Here is a 23,757-nt window from a genome sequence, read left to right on the forward strand (position 1 = left end):
TGGAGACCGGGGTAGCGCCCCACCAATGCGCATGCGCGTCGCCCGCAGCCGCCGGGCCCATCACAGCGCGTGCGCCGCCGGCAAAGTTGCTGACTCATCTACTGCGCAGGCGCTTGGGCCTGACCCTCTTCTTCCAATCGGGAGGCACGGAGCGCGCGTGGGCAGTGTATCACTTCCGGCCCGCTGCCGCCGCCACCGCCGCCCCTACCCCCGGGCCCAGCGGAGCGGCAAGATGGCGGCGGGCGGCGGCGTGGGGGCCGCGGCGGAGCCCGGTTGGGAGGTGGCCGTCCGGCCGCTGCTCTCCGCCTCCTACTCAGCCTTCGAGATGAAGGAGCTCCCGCAGCTGCTCGCCTCGGTTATCGAGAGGTGAGGGCTCACCGGAGTGGGCCGGGGTACCGGGGGGGGGATTGCGGTCCGGGCCCTGCCTCCCCTCAGCGCCGTTCCCTCAGGGCGGGCGCCCGGCGCCAGGGAAACCCTCGGGGTAAGCGCTGGGCGGGCGGGCTGCGGGTGAGGGGCTCGGGGGTGGGCAGGGGGCGGCGGCGGAGCCGGTGTCCAGCGCCCGCTGGGGCTGCCTTGGGAAAAGCAGCGCTCGGTGGGTTCCTCACGGCCGGCCTCCTCCCGCTCTGCTGGGGACGGGGAGGCTCTCGGGGTGGTGCCCTCGGGACCTAATAAGCGGGGATGAGTCTGCACGCCCCGGCTGCTGGCGTTGGCTGCCGCTCGGCCACAGCTCCGGCACCTCTGACAGTTACCCCGCGGAGAGGCTTCGGGACGGTTCCTGCGGTTTTGCTTTTGTTCAAGCGCGTTATGCTTTCGCAGGCTGTGCGGTGAAAAGCGTTGTCTCACCTGGCCTGTCTCCTCTGGTGACAAACTCGTGGCAGGGGGTCACTGTATGGCATTGGCTACTCTCTAGGCTTCTACCAGTGAAATATTTGTGTTTTAAGGAGAAATCACAGAATGGTGGGGGCTGGAAGGGACCTCTGGAGATCACCTCCAGAGATCTGGAACCCCGCTGCGTGAGCAGGCACCCCCAGAGCAGGGGCACAGGACCGTGTCCAGGCGGGGGGTGAATGTCTCCAGGGAAGGGACAGCCACTCTGGGCAGCCCGTGCCACTGCTCTGGCACCTGCACAGGGAAGGGGTTTGTCCTCATGTTCAGGTGCAACTTCCCATGTTCCAGCTTGTGCCCGTTGCCCCTTGGCCTGTCGTTGGGCACCACTGAAAAGAGTCCAGTGGCATCCTCCTGACACCCACCCTTCAGATATTTATAAGCATTGATGAGATTCCTCCTCAGTCTTCTCTTGTCCAGGCTGAACAACCCCGGGTCTCTCAGCCTTTCCTCATAAGGGAGGTGCTCCAGACCCCTGATCATTTCCGTAGCTCTCCACTGGACTTGCTTGAGCAGTTCCCTGTCTATCTTGAATTGGGTGGCCCAGAACTGGACACAGCACTCCTGAAGTACAGTGAAAAATGTGGCATGAAGGTGAAGCAAATCAAGTCTACCTTTTCTTAACCAGAAGGGTTAGACTCAGAGCATGAGAGCATGCACTGGAGCTATTTAATGTAAAGCTTATTTGATGATGTAAAACGCTACAACATTATGCTCAGTTACAAAGATATAAGCCTGACCACAATAAGTCACTAGGGAACAAAAAACAAACACTGTGCTAAGGAAGATGATAAAATAAAGCGTTGTGGTATTTTGCTTAATATAGAATGGCCAAGTGTACAAACAGCAGATGCTTCAAATTAACATTCTGTGCTTAAATACACACAGCAGTGGTTCACCTGGAAGACTGCATATACTCAATATTTGTGATTTGGGCCGTTCTTAGGCTAATCTTTCTTTTAGGGACTGTTTTGGCTTTGCTTTTCCTTGCGGTGCTCTGCTGTCGCTGTTCCTATGGTTTGTTATTGGAGTGTTTCGGCAGAAGAATATCACATAATCACTTAAGTGGGCGCAGTTGATTTTTGGGAGAGGTCCCTTTCCTCCATTAGTGAGAACGAGGCTCCATTTCCCCCTTGAGACAGCAGTTTGTTGCCTTGAACTTGCGCTGCACCAAGGTTTGAGCTGTGTGCCTGGTGCTGACTGCATTTCAGACCCAGCAGGATTTAATGCGAACATGAGGCTTGTGGAGTCTTGTGGGATGGTATCTTTTATTTCACGCCTTGATATATGTATGACATTTGGCAACTCATGGAGGAATAAGTCTATCTTGTTCTTGTTTGGAGCTGTGCTCTTCTCTTCTGAACAAAAAATCTAGCTTCACATTTCTAATCTAAAATATTTCATCTGTTCAATTTATTTTTAGATGATGATTGTTAGCTCTTGTGGTGATGCTGCTGTTTGACATTGTCTGCAAAGTGGCTGGATTTCCCCTTAACTAAACGTGGTCCAGTGACAGCAAAATCGCTAACATTGTTCTTTTCAAAATAAATCAATAAACTCCCTTTCCTGACAACTTGTATGTCTCATTTTTTAAGTTTAAACATCACCAAGTTACCAGAAATCCCCTGTTAGCAAGTATGTTCAAGAACTGATAGGCTTTGGCCTCTTATTTGGCATAAGTTATGGCAAAGCTGACTTGGAAAGATGCAACCGAAGTGGAACATGGTTTGCAAAGTCTGTGACGGGCAAATGAGGAAAAGGTTTTCAGGGAAGAGTTTTCAATAGGAGGAGAACTCCTGCACCTGCTGCTGTGCCTTTTCAAGGAGGAGGCTGCTTTTGTGCCTGCTGCCTTACATAAAGGGTCTATTTCGGGCCCGTTTAAGATTTGGAAGCAGAGCTGAGAAAGGAGGTGGTATTTGTTGCTGACATGTTATATCTGATACTGACACGGAGGCTTCTTGCTTAGCATGAGTGATGGTTTTCCTTGGGAAGCAAATGTTATTTAAGGAATAAATGACAATACGATAGCTGAAAGTTCTCATGAAATCTCACAGTATGTGCAAAACAACACTCTAGCACATCACAGATTAAGCTGTTATTTTTTTTATGTTTATCTGCAGGGACCTGATGATTAGTTGACAGACGCCTTCCACTTTTCACTACCATAACAAGTCCATGACTTGTTTAAATGAAACTCAAGCCTCTTATTGTCCAATCCAGATGAAATTCCCTGTCTTGCTTTTTGTGTTCTTATACCTCGTGGGTATTGTGTCTTGTACAGCTTGACCTATACAACAGAATGATAATTGAGGAGCTGCCAGTCTCTCCTGTACTCTGGTATTCCCAAATTGTTCTCACTTGTTCTCTTGAAATGCGTTGCATACACCTACTGCTGCTAATTTATAGCTGGGCATAAGGAGGTAGCTGAGCAAAACTAGTTTTTAAGCATAAGAGAACATGAACTTTTTTGGACGTTCAGTCTCTGGGCTCGTTACCTGTCGGGGCATTTCTGGTAGGAGATGGTGAGGTGAAGCCTGGTGAGTGAGATGTTGAAACTCAGTCGTGTTACGCTGCTGAATATCTTCAAGTACAGCTTCTCGCTTTATAACAGCGACTGTGTTGTTTTGGCATTTGGGGTAGACTAAATGGAAAAAAACAATCTCAGAACTAGGAAATCAAAGCTACAAAGCTGCTGAGTATTCCTTTCGGTTCGTTTTTCCAGAAGAAATGGTATGTTTTACAGTGTCTTCTGTTTCAGCCACGTCTCCCACTATGACTGGAAATGATGACTTAGGATAGGAAAAGGGAAGGTGACTGGGTGTAAATCAGGCGCGCCGTTCACGCCAGCAGGGAGTGGCGTGTCCCCTTCCTCCTCCCACTTGCCAAAGTTGTGTGCAGGTGGGCGAAGGGGATGCATGGGTTCCTTTTGCTATACTCTGCAGCAGCACTAGCCATTGCTGAACTTGAGACATCATGGTTGTAGTTGGGTATAGCATGCTGCGATAGCTGCTCCCCTCTGCTCCTCGCCTACCCTCCGGAAATAGGGTGTTGCCAGAGGTGGAGAAGTCAGTGTCTTGAGATGAAAAGGGGCTAGTGAAGTTCAGTCATATAATCCGTCCTTCCAACTTGCTCATTTGCTTTGTGGAATAAAAGTTTCTATCATCTTAAAATGTGAAAGAAACTAATTAAAGCGTTTCATAGACACCTATCCACGTCCCTTAGTTTTGTCGCAGGAAAAACCAAGGGCACAACTAAGTGTGGAGGCAGAGCTGTGTTTCTGTTCTCAAGGTGGTTGCCTTCAGGTTTCTGCGCAAATGGGATGTGGTGCGACACGTTACTGTGGCAGCCTTTAATGTGCCATTCCTGTGCGTAAATAGGTGTTCTCCGTGGCCAGTGAGCCTCGCTGAGAAACTTAGAGGCTTGACTTTCAGTGTGTTGATGTGTATTTGGCTTTTCAGTTTTTACTGTTAGTTTGAGTCAGCATTACATCTTCCCTCGCTCTGAGCTGTGCTGATTTGTGTGCGGGGCAAAATGATGCAGATCTCCTAAGTGGCAAGTCTCTACCCATGAGGCTGGTTACAGTGGATGCCTCTTTCCCTGCTGTGCATTACCTGCCAAAAGCCTTTACTCCCCATCTCATTGCAGGCGCTGCCCTTGTGTATTTGTTGTTACTATGCAGTTGCCTGCTTGAATCCTTCTGTTTTGCAGGACTGAATAAACTCCAGTTGACTCCGTGCCTTGACAGAAAGGGAACGCCTGTGCTCTGGTCCTGGCAAACCCTGCGTAGCATTAGCAGAACACACAGTCCAAACTTTATGGGCAGCTGAGTTTAGAATAACTTAAAGGTTAATGAATCTCCAGCTGGGAGAGCAATTTTTAAAGAGGCTGACCTGCTGGTGGTATAAAGGAGAAACATTTGCAGTACTGGAACTGGTTCCTTACATGTCATATGTGGATAGCGATGCTGGTGCCCTGATCTCTCTGCTGCTGGAGGACTCTTTCCGGAGGACACGAGAGATGGGACACAAGGGAGAGAATTCTGTTCTCAAAACTTTGATTTGGGAAGAGCACGTGATTCTAATGGTCTTCTCTTACATCTGTGAATAGAGTAATGCATTCCGAGTGTTATGTGGTGCCCTGTCATGCAGAACACAACTGACGTATCTCCTGTTCTCCTGTTGCAGTGAATCTGAAATCCTGCACCATGACAAACAATATGAGCCTTTTTACTCTTCCTTCGTTGCACTTTCTACACATTACATCACTACTGTGTGCGGTCTAAGTAAGTGTTCCCCATCCTTTGCTTCTATTGCTCTTGTGTTATGGTCAGGATATAGTAAAAGTGAACTAGAACAGAGCACAAGTAAGCTAGAACTGGGGTCCTTTTGGTGTTTGTCTCAAGCCCACTTTCTGAATCAGACTTGTGATGTGACAGCGTGCCAGGCCAGCGTTGGTAGCTTTTATACTGGCAAAACATGGTTTCAGGTGGAAAAGGCAACTTGCCGATAGGAGTGATTGGCCACCAAGTACTGGATGGCATTGCCTTTTTGGTTGCTTATTTGTTGGCCTGACTACATTTATGGAAAAGAATTTTTGGTCAAATGAAGCATTTAAATCTCGTTTCAGGATTCCTAGATTATTCTTTAGCAGTTATGTTACTATGTTGGAATTAACAATCCAAACATTGTGACTCAAAATATTGTATATTATTTGGCTGACAGAATTTGGCAAGTTCAGCAAAAAAATGGTTTTGGTCAACTTGTTTCATGTTCCTCAGTGCTTCTCTCAGCATTAAATAATGTTGCTGGGGAAGCCATTGTATCTATTGAAATTACCTCGTTGGGTAGAAGGAGTAATCCTTGCTTTACTGACATTTCTTGTGTTACATTTTAATGAGACTGAATTTATGTTGCATCTGTGTGTTAGGCATGATAAATTGCGTACTGTTCAGTTTTACTGAAATCAGTAAGAACATCTTACACTGAATTACGTAAAAACTTGTACTGAGTGATGCAAGCATCTGCTTTTTTCAGTACCAAGAAACCAACTGCAATCAGTGGCAGCTGCTTGTAAAGTCCTGATTGAATTCTCACTGCTGCGTCTTGAGAACCCAGATGAAGCATGTGCTGTTTCACAGGTGAGCACAGATTTTGACCATGTGATCAAGACTGAGTGCGAAAATGGACTTTAGCCTCTAATTTGGAAATATTTGCTCTAATGTTGCATAAAGCAAAATTAATTAAGTTCATAATAGTTAAGGTGTACCAGTTTGGTAGAGACTGATACCTGCTGAATCTTCTCTGCGTTCTTTACTCAGAATTTCTGCTTGTGAACAAGCTGAAGTAAAGGTGACCTGAAGCCTCGGTTGATTCTGTTACAATTTCCTACAGTCTTATTTGGTTTTGTAGAACAACCTGGATCAAAACTGTTTGAGTTTTTAAAGACGGATTCTTCCCCAGTTGTATTTTAGTCTTCTGGGAAAGCTTAAACCTGTTTCAGAGGGGAAAGGCATGTGAGAAGTGTTCACATAATGTGGCTTCTGATGGGGCTGGCTTTAAAGCTTGGTGTGTCATAGGAGAGAGAGCTTTTCCTTAACAAGCACATGGGACAGTGTTAGTGACCTGAAATACCTGCAATTAGTAACTGTCACGGCCTTTGGTATGAGCTCGGAGTGGATTTGAGATGTTGCAGTAGCCTTACTAGCTGAAGTTGCAGTACTCTTAATGCAGCTTCTTAGAATAAACGCTATTGAGGAATGATGGGAGTCAAGAGAGTTTAGGTTGTACTTGATGTCTTTTTCTTTGTAGAAACATCTCATTCTACTGATAAAGGGGCTGTGCACAGGCTGCAGCCGCCTAGATCGAACTGAAATTATTACCTTCACAGCAATGATGAAATCAGCCAAGCTGCCTCAGACTGTCAAAACCCTCTCTGATGGTAGGTGTTTTAACTTAGTTATATCCCTGCGGCACTTGAGTTAGGGCATAGAATATACTCTGGGTTTGATGTACAAAATTATGTCTTGCTGTTTCCCCTGCAGTAGAGGACCAGAAGGAGCTGGCCTCCCCGGTGAGCCCAGAACTAAGACAGAAAGAAGTGCAGATGAACTTCCTCAATCAGTTGACATCAGTCTTTAATCCCAGAGCCTCCTCATCACCGTCTATCACGCCAGAGACACAGGTAAACAAACAGCCCTAGAATAGAAGCAGCCTGAATTTTAGCGTTAATATCGTTGGTGCAGGCAATGATAGAGGGCACTAAGTGGTAGTTTTTTAATACACACGTGTAAAGAAAACCTTTCTTAAGTATGTGAATCCTACTTGGGTGTTGATGAACAGCAAATGAGCAAATACTGTTTGTGTTGTATTGGCAGTGGTAGTTTTGTTGCCTCATGGAAGCTCATGTTCAGTGATATTCATAGCGCTCGAGTTCTGCTGCTGATGCGCCTTGCTCCTGTGTGGAGACTTACTGCAATACCCTGTATTTTTAATGCTTCCATGATATATTTAGTACGTGCTTGCTTTTAGGTGGAGGGAGAGAGCGAGGATCAAGCTTCCACAGATCAAACCTCTGCGGCAAAGACAAAAAGCATATTCATCGCTCAGAATGTAGCCAGCCTGCAAGAACTCGGTGAGAATCACCTTTTTTAGAGCTGGGGAAAAAAAAAACACTAGAGCAAATGACTCTCCAGTGTTACACGTTAGAGCTCTGAATGGGAATAAACTTCCTGACCTAAGGCGTTTGTTCTTCAGGACTCACCCAGTTGCATGCTGATGTTACCAAGGGAGGTTCCGACTGTAATGTAGTTTTCCTCATTGCAGAGGAGATAAGCTCATTATATTTGTATGCAGTAGCTTTGTTTTGGGGGTGAAAAACAGGTGGATGATACAAAATAGCCTGATAGATACAAAATAGATACAAAATGGGATGGATTACTGAGCAGGTGTGAGTTATCCCTGGTGTGCCATGTAACATGCACACGGAGTTGTGTGACACACGTTACAAGTACTGGCTGAAAACTTCCCATCTGCTTTGTGTGTTGTAAGCTAGTCTTCACCCTGTTGCCTCATCTGTGATGGTATTTTCTCACCGCAAATAATAATTAAGTCAATTGTTGATGACTGTTAGATCTGTTCTGCTTGGAAGCTCTCCAATGGAACGGTAAAAATAACACTGCTATTTTTGTTTGGTAGGTGGCTCTGAAAAACTGCTGAGAGTGTGCCTGAACCTCCCGTACTTTTTGCGATACATAAATCGATTTCAGGATGCGGTGTCAGCCAACTCGTTTTTCATTATGCCAGCCACCGTGGCAGACGCCACTGCCGTTCGCAATGGGTGAGAGTCTGCCGTCACTCTTCTCTGGTAGATGCTGGGTACTCTGCATGAGAGAAAATAACTGTGCTAGCTCTGCAGTATCAGTTATTGTGCTGCTCCTGTGAGCTGTCTGATGTGTTCATTGTATTGCTGAACCTTGATGTGTGTCGTTACTGTAGATTTCATTCGCTGGTAATAGATGTGACCATGGCACTGGATACTCTGTCTCTGCCTGTGTTGGAGCCCCTGACACCCACACGTCTCCAGGATGTGACTGTCCTTGCTCTCAGCTGTCTCTATGCAGGTGAATGGATTTCCTATATTTTCTTTGGAGCTTTAAGGCGCTCTTGCTTTTGCTCTGCTTTGTTACCGGCACATTTGAGGCTCAGCTCACAAATAACCTTGATTCTCACGAATATGAAAGCTGTGCAGCATACTGCGTAGTCTGGTGACTGGGTTAATATGAAAATTGTTAGAAAGTCTGATATATTCTGCAGATGTTCTTGTCAGTAACTTAAAGAAAGACCAAGTGACTCAACACCTTAATAGCCTGTAATTTCTGCTCTTTTTTTTAATGACTTCAGCTTAATTGGTTATGCCCCAAATCAACCTCGTTTCCTAGGAATGGTTTAAGTACACCAGAATCCTGAGTGTTTAATTGGTATGGGTAAGATTTTAGAGATGTGGTAGTCAAATATGAATATTGCCTTAAAAATGGTATTGAATTACATGGTAAAAATGTTTCCTCCTTTAACTGTTCTCATGCGTTTCTGTAAGAGAAAACTTGGCTCTTTAGGGGGGGTCCTTCAGAAAGATATATTTTTTTTTTTAATCTCTCAGCTGTAATATTGGGTATTCCCAGCTCTGCCAGGTTTCTGGGCATGTTTTAATGTGCTAAGAGGAACATGGAGTCCTGATGCTGGCTCTTAATAAGAATGTTACCTCCACTTGTTTTCAATCAGGTGTGAGTGTGGCAACTTGCATGGCCATCCTGCATGTGGGTAGCACTCAACAGGTACGCACTGGGTCAACAAGTTCCAAAGAAGAAGATTATGAAAATGATGCTGCTACTATTGTACAGAAATGTGTAAGTTGATGAGAGAGCATTTGTTGTTTTCATTCTCGGGAAGTGGAGTGGGTAGAATTTATTTGGATTGCAATACGTATCTGTTATTTCTAGGCATTAAACTTGCTGATAAAGGACGTAATGGGGAGGCTAATTGTAGAGGGCAAAATGCAATTGTAATTGGAGTTTTAAAAGCGTGTGTGGTGGTTTATTATTGCCCAGTGGAGCGCTTAAACATTACTGTGGTTTGGGATTTATTTGCAGCTTGAAATCTATGAAATGATCGGACAAGCCATCAGCAATTCACGCCGTGCAGGGGGTGAGGTAAGATTTCCACCTCGGCAAGCCTTTTTCACTGTTTTTGTGCTGATGTATTTTGGCATTTGGATTAATACTATTTTGTCTTTTTGGTGTTTTCCCCCCCTCCCCACCCCCTTCACTTTTGGGATGATAGCATTATCAGAACTTCCAGCTGCTTGGGGCTTGGTGTTTGCTAAACAGCCTCTTCCTCATCTTGAACCTCAGCCCCACGGCCTTGGCTGATAAGGGAAAGGAGAAAGATCCATTGGCTGCTCTTCGCGTCAGAGACATTATTGCTCGTACCAAGGAGGGCGTTGGGTCTCCCAAACTAGGACCTGGGAAAGGGTATGTAAATAGCCCATTGAAGTAATCGTTGTCCATGTATCTAACCATGCCCAGCAAGCAACTACTCCGGGGTCTTGTCATCTTATCTGCATTTGTAATTCAAGTCTTGATTCTTGAAAAGATGGTAGTCTTCAGTTTAGCAAAGCAGTCACTTCACTCAACTTAACATGTATATATATACACACACACATATATATATTTTCCCCCTGAAATTCCATCATATCCTTTATGTTTCTGTAGGCATCAAGGGTTTGGTGTTCTGTCAGTGGTGCTAGCAAATCATGCCATCAAATTGCTCTCATCACTTTTTCAAGATCTGCAAGTGGAGGCATTGCACAAGGTGCGTAGGTAGCATGTATGTTCCCATGAAACATGTTGCTTTCTCCACTGAAACACGCTTTAAATTCCCTTTTCAATGCCGTCCTCCAGGGCTGGGAGAGCGATGGTCCGCCAGCAGCGCTGGATATCATGGCTCAAAGCACATCCATCCAGAGAATTCAGCGGCTGATAGATTCTGTACCACTCACTAATTTACTGCTGACTTTGCTATCTACTTCCTACAGAAAGGTAGGAACTGGCATACAGCTAGAGAACTTCTGTAGCTGAACCGCTCCTACTAAGTGTCATCTGCGTGGAAAATTATCGCTTTACAAACTGTGCCTATGCTAGGAAGAACTTAGGATTCTTCTTTTGGAAGCTGTCAACCGGGGCCTTTCTCTTTCCTCTTCTCAGAAGAGACTGTTAACTTGACCAGCTTGTTCTAAGAAAATTTTTCTGTAAGCTCAGTGGTATTTGTGAGTTTAGAGAGAAGACGGAAAGGCTGTATTCAAAACAGATGCCTTTGTTAGAGCTGTTACTTGAAGTGTTGCTTACGAGCTTCGCTTCAATTACTTGTTTTCAACCATCCTGCATAATTTTTAATACAACCAAAGGGGGAGAAGCTTTGAAAAACTGTTAATAAATTAGTTGAGACAAATTTGCTAGAAGGAAATTAAAATGCATTGGCAAGTTACTCTTGTTTTCAAATTCTTATCTTTCATAATCCTAAAACTTAACTCGTTCTGCTGTTCTTCTAAGGCTTGTGTCTTGCAGCGTCAGAGGAAGGGCTCCATGAGCAGTGACGCAAGTGCCTCCACCGATTCTAATACTTACTATGAGGATGATTTTAGCAGCACTGAGGAGGACAGCAGCCAAGGTAATGCACTTTGCAGCAAGCAACTTAAGTCAGGATTTTACGCTGTCTTTCAGATTTAGTGGAAACCTGGCTACTGGTCTTTTGCCTTCTTGGACTGGAATGCCATGTAATGCTGAAAATATGAAACAGTTTATAAGGTCGATTTGGCAGAAGTAATGCTGACTGTACTCTTTTATGTAAACTAAAGCCAGAGTGGCTGGGATTTGGCAGCGTTTGCTTTCGAGGAGAGTGGAAATAATTTCTTCTTGTAAATTCCTGCTGGAGTGCTGCAGAAGTGCTTAGCCTTGTGATTTGGAAAGGAAAAATTAAGATAGCAGCTGTCTTAACTGTGCTCACTGAAACTCTTTCAGGCCTTTTCTAAGCTGCATAGTTTGCATAAGGTAGTTGTTTATAATATTTTGCCTTTTTTTTTTTTCTGCCCCCCTGCGTTAGATGACGACAGCGAGCCAATCCTCGGGCAATGGTTTGAAGAGACAATCTCTCCAAGCAAAGAGAAAGTGGCCCCGCCGCCACCCCCGCCACCACCCCCTTTGGAGAGCTCGCCTAGGGTGAAAAGCCCTAACAAACAGACTGCTGGAGAGAATGGGAACATCCTGGCCAGCCGCAAAGATCCAGAATTGGTATGGGAAGGTCTTCAGGCTTGATGAAATAACTGATGTGCTGTAGCGTTGTTCCCTTGTCAGTGGCTAGCTACCGTGACAGACAACACGATAAATGTCAGGTATTTTAAATATATGGCTCATGGAGAATCAGTGACTGTCTTGGCTTTGAAGAAAGACCTTTTCTCTACTCCTCCCTCAGGTGGAATATCTTCGTATTTGTTACTGCCAGGGAAGCAAAGCCTGAGGATAATATCTCTTTGGGTTACGGAGGGAGAGGGAAAATGAGGGCAGGACTATAAGTGAAATGACTTGCTGATAGAATGCTTTTAGCTCCAACTCCGTTGGGTAAAGACAAAAATCAATCCTGCGGTCGGGAAGTTAGAGACTCGCAGCCCTTCCAGAGAATTCTAAAATCGGTCCCGATATAGAACGCAGAGTGCAGCGAGCTGGATTGCGATGAGTGAACCCGTACTCCGCTGCCAGGGCTGGAGTTGGGGGCTTGATTTGTTTTGCTGGTGCTTTAGTTTTTGTTTAATCTCATCTTACAGTCCCTCTGCTTTTGTTGCTTCTATAGTGTGTTTCTCTCTCTTCTTTTCAGTTTTTGAGCCTAGCTTCAAACATTTTGAACTTTATCACTTCTTCTATGCTGAACTCCAGGAATAACTTTATTCGCAACTACCTGAGCGTCTCTCTGTCGGAGCAGCACATGGCTACACTAGCTAGCATCATCAAAGAAGTGGATAAGGACGGTCTTAAGGGTGGGTGAGCCGGACTTCTCTGTTAGAGAAACAGACTGTAGGATTTATAGGTGTATGCTTCCTTAGTTTCACGTGGAAATTTTAAGCATAGGAACTCAACGGTAGTAAATGGCTTGATCCCTGTCTATTGCAGGCACGTCAGACGAGGAGTTTGCTGCTGCACTGTATCACTTCAACCATTCCTTGGTGACCTCGGATCTTCAGTCCCCTGCCTTGCAGGTAAGTCTGGTTGAATGTATAAATAAAATGAAGAAGTGTTGGTGTCCATTAATGTGTCTACACGGACTCTCTGCACCTAGAGTAGTGTGTTGGTGATTCCGTTTGGCCTTAGAGTATATTTTTTTGCAAACAGAAGTTGGAGTATTTTGGATCCAACAAGTGGAATGACCTTTGCAGTCATCCAATACCAAACATCCCGCAGAGTGTAAACTTAACATCTAGAGTTCAGATTAATCCACTGAGCTTTGAAGGTGATGAAAGCTGGAAAGGAAATGAGTTTGTATACTTTGTTTTGGAGAGTTGCCTCTATCCATGCATTTATCAAGAGGCATTTCTGCAGATTTGCATTGCTGTCCGGGCTGATGCCAAAATTGGAATCAGTCTCGTTCCGGAATTCTCTCAGGAGAGAATCAAATTAATCCTTCTGCTTTCATGTACTGACTTTGTAGCCTCTAGGTTTCTCTGCTAGGTCGTAGGCTGACCCGACTTAACACTGTAAGGAGAGGTTATAAATCTGCTTACCAATCAGTAAGTTCAATCCCTATACTTTTTGTTGTCTGTTTTCTACTGTATTTAAAACACTGTTTTGTGTTTTGTTTTTTTTTAAACAGTTGGACTGTTCAGAAATCTGCCATTTTACTATATTTGAAAAGAAGCAAGCATTACTGTGATCAGTCAAAGGGGTGGTCTTCCAAATTCTTAGATACACAGCAGCATAATGTCTCCTGCTGTGATATTGCAGTAAATGAGTAGAGCTCACTAATGCCATTTTTTCTGCATTGGCATTGAAGGTGAAAGTCTGTTGTGTTTTAAGTGGCAAAGTGACAGCATAAGTGTCCCTCAGTCACCATGCCATATATTTGAGATAGGAGAGGTACTGTTGTGTGAACCCTTACGAGCCCTGAGAGCCCTGCTGTCTATTGCCATCTGCATGTTCAGATCATGCTTTTAATTAAAGCATCGGGCAGGACTTGCCTTTCCTCAACAAGTCTCTGTTTCGTTCCAGAACACACTCCTTCAGCAGCTGGGAGTTGCCCCTTTTTCTGAAGGTCCGTGGCCTCTCTACATCCATCCTCAAAGTCTGTCGGTGCTCTCGCGACTTCTCCTGATTTGGCAGCATAAAGCCACTGCCCAGGGAGATCCGGATGTTCCAGAATGCCTTAAAGTTTGGGAAAGGTGAGATAATTTTATGTGAAGCAGAAAGTCATCTCTTACCTCTCTCATTTTCTGTCAAGTGAAAATTCTCTGGGACCACCGTAACAAGTGTGTGTGTTCTCTGAGCGGTGATGGTATGAGACACCTGGAGGAGCAGGGGGTCTGTCTTCTGCATTGCTGGAGTCCTTCACCTAAAGCATAGGAAATGAAATCTAGAACTGGAATTTAAGTGGGTGGAGGCTGAATTACTTACAACTGTGCTGGATTTAAAAAGGGAAGGCAAATGTCTTACTTCAGGTTTCGGGTGGGTTTTGTTATGAAGGTGCCAAGAGTTCTCTACGCCATTATCTGAATGTGGAAGTCTGTTCTAGCTGACTTAAAGCTATGGTGGACAGCCTTTCCTGGGGGAGCAAGTTCGCATCTCTCTTTCTCCCTTTGCATGATTGTTCATATTTTCCATCAAATGTATTTGCTGCTAATTGAGCTTTTGTAGGTTTTACTGTTTGCATAGTCTCATTCCAATACATCATGTAGTGAAAAATTTGTGAAATTGTTGGTATTAGAAGAATAAACAGAAAAATATTATTATGAAAATGTTTCTCAAAAATCTCTTTAACTAGAGTTTAAAAGAGGGATTAAGCAAGGAGAAAAGTAAACTTTTTAAACTTCCTCTCTCATTGTCAGGTTTGTGGGCACATTGAAGCAAAATGCCTTGCAGGGGACCCTTCCCAGCGACACAGAAGATCTGAATGTTGAACATCTCCAGCTGCTGCTGCTTATTTTTCACAATTTTTCTGAGAGGGGCCGCAGATCTATCATGATGCTCTGTATCCAGACAATTGTGGAGCTGACAGTGAACATGGACACCCAGCAATGTTCTGTGCCACTTATCGTGGCACGTCTACTCTTGGTATTTGACTACCTGCTCCATCAGTATTCCAAGGCCCCCATGTACCTGTTTGAACAGGTAAGATTTTGACATCGTGTTCTGGATATTTAGTTGGTTACCCAGCAGAAATCTGTACCAGGCAATTGTTTGGTGTGTTCTCGTGTCTTCGTGGCCTTTGGGAGTAAATTGGTTTTGATGTTGTTACCGGCCTCTGGAGTTATAATGCGTGATTAACTGCAGTTGCTGATTCCTAGCAGCAGGTTCAGTCTGAGTATAAATTCCTTGTGTAACTACTGTCCTAATAAATCATGTTAAGGACAAAATAAATGCCTTGTCTTTCAAAATCTTGAGTATTTGGGCATTTAGGCACCATTTCACAAATACCTTGTACACTGTGTCCTTGCTTTAGCCTTTCACTGTTGAGGTTTTTGGCACTGCTCTCATTAAAGGGATGCTAGGAGTTTCCGTGTGGCCGTTCCAGCTGTTGGAAGCTTGACCATTGATTTTAAACTGCTCACTCCAGAATAAAAATTCTCATATAGTGTCTAGGGCTTCCCTCAGAAGCTGGGAATGATTTATTTTAGCAACAGGGTTGTCTGTATTTTATGGCTGTCTTTCTGTTGGTGGTGGTGTTTTCCCCCCTACCCCTTAATGACAGGGATGCCATGGGTGGTTTTTTGTCTGGTTTTTGTTTTTTTAACTTAGGTGCAATATAATTTGCTGACTCCGCCCATTGGCTGGGTGAGTGGATCCCAGGAAAGCAGCAGACGAACGCCTGTCCCACTTTATCATGGGTTTAAAGAAGTAGAAGAAAACTGGACCAAACACTGTTCATCAGGTAAGAAAGATGTTCATCAGGTAAGGAATTTTTTATTCCAAGATTTGCTTTTACAAGTAAATGAGAGCCCTTCCAGTGCCCTGGTGTGGGTAGCTTTTCCTCCTTCTAATGAGCATAGTTACAATAGATAAAAATGCATGTAATAATGCAAGAAAAGTTTTACTAAACAAAACAGTTGTCTAGGAGTATGCTACAAGTAATTGAAAATAAGTATGTATTTATTGTGCCAGGACTATATGAGTAAGAAAAGCTTGGCCACGTGTACCATAGGTTAAAAGCTCCTATAATGTGCCACAGAGCTAGCTTAGTAGAATCTGATATTAGTCTTAAAATGTGAAAGGTTGTGGGGAGGAGGGGAGAGGATAACACAATACTGCCTAATTATAACTGTCACTTTGAATGTTATTCTCTGTCCTCACATTCCAGACACAGTTCCACAGCCCCGGTTCTACTGCATCCTTTCCCTAGAAGCTTCTGAAGATGATCTGAACCGTCTAGATAGCATGGTACTGGGATTTCTGTTTTAAAGACCTTTCTGTAAGCCTTGAGGGCCGCGTTGATTTGACAAGTGCATGGGAAAATAGACAAGAAGGAAAGACTTGAAGCAGCTAGAGCAGGAATATTTCACTGGGTGGAGATAAGAGTAGTGGCTGAATCGGATAATACAGGATGCCTTTTTGTGCCCAGTTACATGCCAGGGAGGTCAGTATGCAAAACCGGCGAAGATGTGTTGGGCTGCTTGTGGTAATGCTCGCGGCTCCAATATGTGTGCTGTGACAGAGCGCCCTATCATACCCATGCTTACTTTTCAGTGCTGCCAAAACATCTGAGACAAAGACAGGTGGTGTTAGAGTTGCTTTCTCATCATTTTGCTCCATATTCTTCCTGGGTTTTGTTTCCTCGCTAAACTTGTTGTCATGAAGGCTATGGGCTTGCTCCACGCACGCTCCCTTATAACCTGTTCGTTGCTACTCCAGCTGGGGAGAGAAACGCCTGACAGAACTAACTTCCTGAAGTTCTGTTTTGCATAGTTTTGGTCTGTGGGTGTTCTGAATACTTAAGAGCTTGACTGTATGTAAACGCAGAGCTGCGCAATTTGCAAAGCAACAGTCCTGACTTGTCATCTCTTGCAGGTTTGTGAGGTTCTTTTCTCTAGGACTATGAAGTATGATGAGCTTTACACAGCCCTGACTTCATTACTTGCAGCTGGGTCACAGTTTGATACACTCAGGAGGAAAGAGAACAAAAATGTCACTGCACTGGTAAGACTGTAGCTGTAATGTTGTCTGTACTGAGGACTAACAAGTTTTCAGACTTGGTATTTTCAAGCAAAGTATTTCGGGCAGTGGTTGGAGTAACAGGGAACTTAAAAATCCCTTAGCTAATGGTAGTTCTTATGGTGCAGGTACAGCTCATGTGAGTTTTTAATTCATAACATGTTTTAGACTTGGTGTATGTCTCTGGTAACTCCAGGAGGTCTGGCTAGAGTATGATGGGGCAGAAGAATTGTGTGTAATCTTTCCTTTTTCTGTTCTCACTCTTCTTTGTTGCATAATTTGTTGTATAGTGTGACAGAAACTCAGTCCTCAGTATGTGGTCATCTGATTTGGCACAGCTGCAGGAGCCTAGAGTGTCTGATGAGACAATTTCAGTAGCTGCAACAATTGAAACTGCAATCTGTCTTTACTAATTTATTTAGGAAGCCTGTGCACTTCAGTACTACTTTTTGATACTGTGGCGGATACTGGGGATTTTGCCTCCATCCAAAAATTACATGAATCAATTGGCCACAAACACACCAGAGATGAGTGAATGTGATATTTTACACACATTGCGCTGGTCTTCCCGTCTGCGCATCACTTCTTATGTCACGTGGATCAAGGTACAGCCTCATCTTTATAGGGGTGTTTGGTGATGTTGTTGATAGTAAGAATGTCAGCCTCTTGGTCCTCCGTGCTGGCTGCATGTGGGATTTGTTATGTGGGCATGGTGGTGAGGAACAGGACCTTCTGTCCATGTTTTCTAAAGTGGTCAAGCTGGTAATTGTCAGAGTGGTTTATTATAGAGCACTTTTACAGTATGACTGGTCCTTTTTTTGGCCTCTGTAGGATCACCTTATAAAGCAGGGCATGAAAGCTGACCATGCTGCTTCCCTCATTGAATTGGCCTCCAGCAAGTGCAGCTCGGTGAAGTATGATGTGGAAATAGCAGAGGAATACTTTGCTCGACAGGTAAGGTGGCATGAAGGCAATTGTGCCTATGGAACTTCTGTTTTTGAGGAATGATTTACACTTACTGTTCATTCCCTTTGTATTTTAAGATATCTTCTTTCTGTGGCGTTGATTGCACAACTATTCTCCAACTGCACGAAGTTCCTAGTTTACAGTCCATTTACACCCTTGATGCTGCAATTTCCAAGATCCAGGTTTCTCTAGATGAGCACTTTTCCAAGCTAGCTGCAGAAACTGATCCACACAAGTCTTCAGAGATAACAAAGAACCTCCTGCCTGCTACGCTACAGCTTATTGACACTTATGCTACATTTACCAGGTACAGTCCTTACGGTCACTGGGAGGAATACAATTTTCTCTGCATAGGACTTCCTTTGCATTTTGTTTGTTGTTTTCTTAGAGGCAGGTGCTTTCTTTTTATAGTCCAATATAATTACTTTAACTTTTGTCCTCTAGAGTATCAATTGTTATAGAAGAATAATAAAAAGTAGCTTCTCAAGCCATGTATGTGAAGTTGTTGTTCCTAAGTAGCCTCCTTGTCTGATCGTTCAAGACTTTCTAGCAAGCTTGCAAAACCAGCTTTTCCTCCAAAGACGAAACCTCCCCTTCGCACTCTCTAGGATAGAGCTACTTAAGGTTATTTAACTGAGATAATATCGAGACTGTCAGACCACCAAGAAGGAGAAGGGGGTTTAATTCTTACATTAAGAGTCTGAAGTCTTCTAAACTCTCGTTAGAACCCATGTAGAAGAAAGCAAGAGTAAATCAGCTTTTTCTTTTGAGTGGGCACTTTTCCTGGTAAGTAGCTTAAGAGGAGATAAAAGCCCAGAACTCCCTTAGTGGTATAACACAAAGTACAGGGCAGAACTTCAGAAGTTTGCTTTCTTATCTGTCACTATATTGACACACTTTGTTCTGAAATGCAGAGCTGTTTCCTGAAATAAATCCTTTTCATCCTGAATGCAGATCTTACTTGCTACGGAGCCTCTCTGAAGAGGGCTCCACTGAGAAACAACCCTCTGAAGAGAAGCTCCAAGGTTATGCTGCTGTCCTGGCCATTGGATCCAGCCGTTGCAAGTCTAATACTCTAGGTGAGGGTACTGGATAGTTCAGATTTTGGTCTCTCTGTAGGTGAAGCTCTCTACAATGCTGCCAATGTTCAGCTCCAAAGCTCTGTGCTGGCTAATGTGTTCTCAACCACTTTGTTCAAATGAGTGCATTATCCTGTCAGCAGCAGACTGGGAAGTCTTTTCCTTATAGTATCCTAACAACTGAAACACTTGGGCAAACCGTGAAAGAGTAGCTATCTTGTGGGTTTATCTGGCTTAATGAAATGCTTTATAACCATGTTGGTGCTCTGGTGGCATGGAATAGTAAGGGGAATTATGGCACGTTGATACGTTGAAGACTACTGTGAATTAGTATTTCTGCCATGTTTCCTGTTGTTTTAATAAAGTGAAAGAAGCTGGGAAGCTCTTGAAAACTTTAGGGTTAATTTTGACTTGTAGTAAAGCATGAAACTAGCCCTTATTAGAATTACAGCTCAACTTAGACACAGTTGTGGCTTCATCAAATGATCTAGTTTTAAACTGTATTGTAGAAGCATTCTGGTTTTCAATAGGACCCGTGAAATTACTCTGTGACTTACGATTCCGTGTTAATCGCAGGTCCAACGCTTGTTCAGAACTTGCCGTCAGCTGTGCAGGCTTTATGTGAATCATGGAACAACATCCATACAAATGAGTTTCCAAACATTGGCTCATGGGTGAGTCCAGTGTCGCAGATTGATCTGGTCTGATCTTAACTCCATAAACTGCTGGGAATGGCAGGCGCTGTGTCTTTCTGTTAAAGATAAACGGTTCTGATTCTTGTGCGTGTGTGTCTCAATCCGTAGCGGAATGCCTTTGCGAATGACACGATCCCTGCAGAAAGCTACATCAGTGCAGTGCAGGCCGCCCACCTCGGTACTCTCTGCAGCCAAAGTCTACCTCTTGCAGCTTCCCTAAAACACACCCTTCTCTCCCTGGTCAGACTCACTGGGGATCTCATTGCGTAAGTGATGGTTTTTATATTACATTCTCGCTAGGTCTGCCTGCTCTTCTGAATGTCTGTCTTCATCAGACTGTTCAGGTGCAACACTTACTGAACTGGATCTGTATTTTGAACTAAAGCCTTTAATGGAGTTACTTCCCTGTGCAATTCTAGTTTTTAGTATTACTAAATCTAGTAAAAGTACACTTGCAGTGTACAATTCTAAATGAATGAAAAATAACCTTTCTGTCTTGATCTGGTATCTCTAAAAGTCAGACTCCTTGGGAGAAACCTTTAGTCCTTTTTATTAAACAGGGGCTTGAAGAAACTGAGATAGAAACTGAGGCAATATGCATCTAGTTAATTTCTGTTTTGTTATCATTCACTTGTGTGATGTTTTCAAAGCATAAGTGAAATGAATTATTTTTTTCCCAGGGACTTACTCTAAGATGTTCTGAAACAAAAAAATAGTTGTTGACGCTGCAGACAGGTCCAAAAGCCATACTGCCAGATAGCGCGGCTGTCTAGGAAAACGCTGTAGCTGTATATATGCAAAAGTAATGTGTGGAGTTTTCCAAAAGAGAACAACTTTTCCAAGAGGAAAAATGGCCAGGTCCCTGTATTTATCCTGGCTGTTCAAGAAGGGTTTTCATCACAGACTTCCATCCACACTTGTGCCTTACTTGTGTGACGTCTGATTTACCCAATAAGGATGTTCTCTGATACACCATACAGAGAATTAACTTGTTTTCTTTTCTTTTCAAGCTGGTCGGATGATTTGAACCCGCCACAGGTGATCCATTCCCTATTGCCCCTCCTTTTGGAGACCAGCACAGAGAGTGTGGCAGAGATAAGCAGCAGCTCCCTAGAAAGGATCTTGGGCCCTGCAGAATCAGACGAATTCCTGGCGCGTGTCTATGAGAAACTGATCACAGGATGCTATAACATACTGGCCCACCACTCTGATCCGAACAGGTAACGGGCTGCGTGGCTTGTAGGTCTCTTCCAAGAAAGCTGCCCACAAAGAATCGCTACAGTATGTTTAAACAGCGGTGTCGGTTCTTGAACAGCACAACAGAAAGGCGAAAAATCAGCTCATTTTTATCTGTTGAAGACTTCTATAGGTGCAGACTAAAAATACAAGCTATTTGGTTCACAGTACCAGAATTTTCAGCACTGCCGTTCAGGCAGTTTGGGTTTTAATCATCTCTTGTAACTCTGAATGGAGTGTGTATATATTTGCATAGGTTTTTATTGAAGCAAATAGAAAGCTATGTAAAGACAAGCACGAAATCAAAGCTGAAGATGCCAACCTAACTTGCTTTATATTCCTTTGTCTCTGTTCTTGCTGTTTATAAGGATGGCTAATCCCTGCTTTATCATAGCGAACTAGCCAGATTTGGGCTTCCCACCCCTTTCTCTGTGTGTATAGAGGGAATAAGCTTGATGTGCAGATGTTGATTCTACCCATCTGAAACATAAAACCATTAGACACGATGATGTTGCATCTTTTTAACACTGATCCTCTCTGGATGGAAGGTATTCAGCGGGAGATCTACTGCGTTGTCTGGTAGAGAATGTAAATGTAATTGGATTTTACTTGCAGGGTGTGGTGTGGAGTGGGGATGAGCACAGGAGAGAATGGGGAGGAGTAACACTGAGAGAGACTTAAAGTATAAAAAGAGCAGCCATTTAGAGTTTGTAACGTGAGGAGTCTGAAAAGTCTAGATTATTCTAGGTTTCTGACTGTGTAACTTGCCTACAGCATCATGTGTCGTTTTTTTTTCCTGAACATCTGGTGGATTTGTTGGTGGTTATGTATGTTTGTTCATCAATTATTTTCCTCCTGTCTCTTGGAAGGAGAGCTGCTTTCAGCTGGTGGAAAGTTTATTAGAATTGTATTAGCAAAAGTGATCACTTCTTGGCTCTCAGAACTGTTGAAATTGCTCCTATATGTTCTTATTTAACACGCATCTTCTGATCCTCAGTGGCCTGGATGAGTCCATCTTGGAGGAATGCTTGCAGCATCTGGAGAAACAGCTGGAGAGCAGCCAGGCCCGAAAAGCCATGGAGGAATTTTTTTCGGAAAGGTAGCCCAAGGACTTTATTTCTCTTCCTTTTCCGTTTTCTCTTAGCTTGTCACTGTTGACACCTAAGTGATGTTAATGCCATTGCGCAGAAAGAGAGAGAAGCCTGTAAGGAGAGGATAGTCTTGAAGCAGCGCAGTAGAGTGTGAAAAGATTTTCTGTGTGGGAGAGGACCTAGGTAGTTGTCGCTCCAAATAAAATATTCAGCGAGTTCTCATAGTGATCATCAGTGGGGAATCTTGCAAGGTGATTGTGGCAAGGAGGTTTTTGGGAGATGCTGGTCTATAAGGCAGTTGCAAAATCCCAAGTTCTCTCAGTGCTTCCTTGGGGCAACAGGTTGATAATTTTGAGGGTGGAGGCAGGGTGTTGGCCTGACTTAGAATTGCGAAGACAAATTGTGATGGAGACAGCACAGCACAACAGCAATGCTCTGAAGGGATGTGGGTGAACTGGAGGAAAGCTTTTCTCTATTAGAAAGCCAGCCATTGTCTGGTTTTGCTCTCTACTTGTTCAGTTCAAAATTGAAGCAGTCTGGTGGCTGACTGTTGCACTTTGTTAACATGGAAAGGTAAAATAGGCAAGAAAATCTTGCATTTTGGTTTGGAAACCAATACAGGCCATTTTGTGACTTGGTGTGTGGAGAGCACTGACCTGCTATGCAGGAGCTCACGAGATTTACAGGTTTTAGTCCAAGATAAGAGTTTGCTTTTTGTCTGAAAGCAATTTCTGTGGCTTGGCTGCTGTGCTGAGCAATGTTATACAAACTATTACTATCTTAAATGTGAGGGCAGATATAACTAAGTGCAAATGAAAAAAAGGAATGCGTTGTCTTTTACAAAGCTGTCTCAATTTCCCCCTCCATATATATAGTGGGGAACTGGTCCAGATCATGATGGCGACGGCCAATGAAAACCTCTCAGCGAAGTTCTGTAACAGGGTGCTGAAATTCTTCACCAAGCTCTTCCAGCTAAGTAAGTGATTGTGGAATCTTTTCTGTCCTGCCTTTCTCCACCTTACGCTGGTCTTGTATTAGACTGCGATATGAAGATGCCTGGAAAAAAAAAACCTGTAAAAGGAAGTGGAGTGACAGCTTCGTGCTTTTAATGGAAAACCATCTTCAAACATGGTCGTTGTAGCATCTGTCACTCACTAGTAATTTTCTCCACTAGCTGAGAAGAGTCCCAACCCCAGCCTGTTGCGACTTTGTGGCTCCTTGGCTCAGCTGGCTTGTGTGGAGCCCGTACGCCTCCAGGCCTGGTTAACCAGGATGACCATGTCCCCGCCCAAAGATTCAGATCAACTGGATGTTGTTCAAGAGAACAGGCAACTGCTGCAACTCTTGACAACTTATATTGTTCGGGAAAACAGGTGAAGTACAGCCTTTGTCATTTCTTCCACGTGCTGCTCGTTTCTTTTGTTCTCTGGATGTGCAAATTACTTGCGAGTTGCTGACTGGCTTCTTGCTGTCAGCTTTCTGTTTGCCAGGCCTGGCTGTTTGCCCGGGAAGCATTGCTGTGTCAGTGCTCTCGCAGAGTGGGGCTTAGCTGTATTTCAGCAGGTGACGTACCGTGTCTAAAACTTTCTTCTTTTTGATTAGCCAAGTGGGAGAAGGCGTGTGCACTGTTCTGCTGAGTACTCTAATACCGATGGCAACAGAGATGCTGGCCAATGGCGATGGCACAGGCTTTCCTGAACTGATGGTCGTGATGGCAACTTTGGCTAGTGCAGGACAAGGTGCGGGACACCTCCAGCTCCACGGTGCTGCTGTTGATTGGCTAGGCAGATGGTAAGAGTGTCCGTTTGCGTCCCTTAGACTGGTTTGGTTGGTTTTTTTCCCCTCCC

The 23,757-nt window shown here is 44.1% G+C and overlaps 1 protein-coding gene across 5 annotated transcripts in view; it reads left to right on the forward strand.

Moving 5' to 3' along the window:
- Positions 1–25: 25 nt before the first annotated feature.
- The window catches only part of UBR4 (ubiquitin protein ligase E3 component n-recognin 4), an 80,223-nt gene continuing 56,491 nt past the window's right edge, over positions 26–23,757 (forward strand). For all 5 annotated transcript variants that reach the window (XM_064470385.1, XM_064470386.1, XM_064470387.1 and 2 more), the window contains exons 1-33: positions 26–366; positions 5,070–5,167; positions 5,919–6,022; positions 6,693–6,822; positions 6,926–7,065; positions 7,413–7,515; positions 8,079–8,220; positions 8,379–8,503; positions 9,162–9,286; positions 9,530–9,589; positions 9,720–9,910; positions 10,151–10,250; positions 10,340–10,477; positions 10,988–11,105; positions 11,538–11,725; positions 12,306–12,465; positions 12,599–12,684; positions 13,691–13,860; positions 14,524–14,806; positions 15,434–15,566; positions 15,993–16,072; positions 16,700–16,828; positions 17,266–17,448; positions 17,675–17,797; positions 17,887–18,116; positions 18,764–18,888; positions 19,465–19,562; positions 19,692–19,849; positions 20,594–20,803; positions 21,817–21,918; positions 22,786–22,886; positions 23,085–23,283; positions 23,513–23,701. In XM_064470385.1, the coding sequence (XP_064326455.1) occupies positions 26–366; positions 5,070–5,167; positions 5,919–6,022; positions 6,693–6,822; positions 6,926–7,065; positions 7,413–7,515; positions 8,079–8,220; positions 8,379–8,503; positions 9,162–9,286; positions 9,530–9,589; positions 9,720–9,910; positions 10,151–10,250; positions 10,340–10,477; positions 10,988–11,105; positions 11,538–11,725; positions 12,306–12,465; positions 12,599–12,684; positions 13,691–13,860; positions 14,524–14,806; positions 15,434–15,566; positions 15,993–16,072; positions 16,700–16,828; positions 17,266–17,448; positions 17,675–17,797; positions 17,887–18,116; positions 18,764–18,888; positions 19,465–19,562; positions 19,692–19,849; positions 20,594–20,803; positions 21,817–21,918; positions 22,786–22,886; positions 23,085–23,283; positions 23,513–23,701 (4,862 nt within the window). The remainder of the gene's footprint in view (positions 367–5,069; positions 5,168–5,918; positions 6,023–6,692; positions 6,823–6,925; positions 7,066–7,412; positions 7,516–8,078; positions 8,221–8,378; positions 8,504–9,161; positions 9,287–9,529; positions 9,590–9,719; positions 9,911–10,150; positions 10,251–10,339; positions 10,478–10,987; positions 11,106–11,537; positions 11,726–12,305; positions 12,466–12,598; positions 12,685–13,690; positions 13,861–14,523; positions 14,807–15,433; positions 15,567–15,992; positions 16,073–16,699; positions 16,829–17,265; positions 17,449–17,674; positions 17,798–17,886; positions 18,117–18,763; positions 18,889–19,464; positions 19,563–19,691; positions 19,850–20,593; positions 20,804–21,816; positions 21,919–22,785; positions 22,887–23,084; positions 23,284–23,512; positions 23,702–23,757) is intronic.

The sequence above is a fragment of the Phalacrocorax carbo genome, chromosome 20 (assembly GCF_963921805.1).
Source record: "Phalacrocorax carbo chromosome 20, bPhaCar2.1, whole genome shotgun sequence".
NCBI lineage: Eukaryota > Metazoa > Chordata > Aves > Suliformes > Phalacrocoracidae > Phalacrocorax > Phalacrocorax carbo.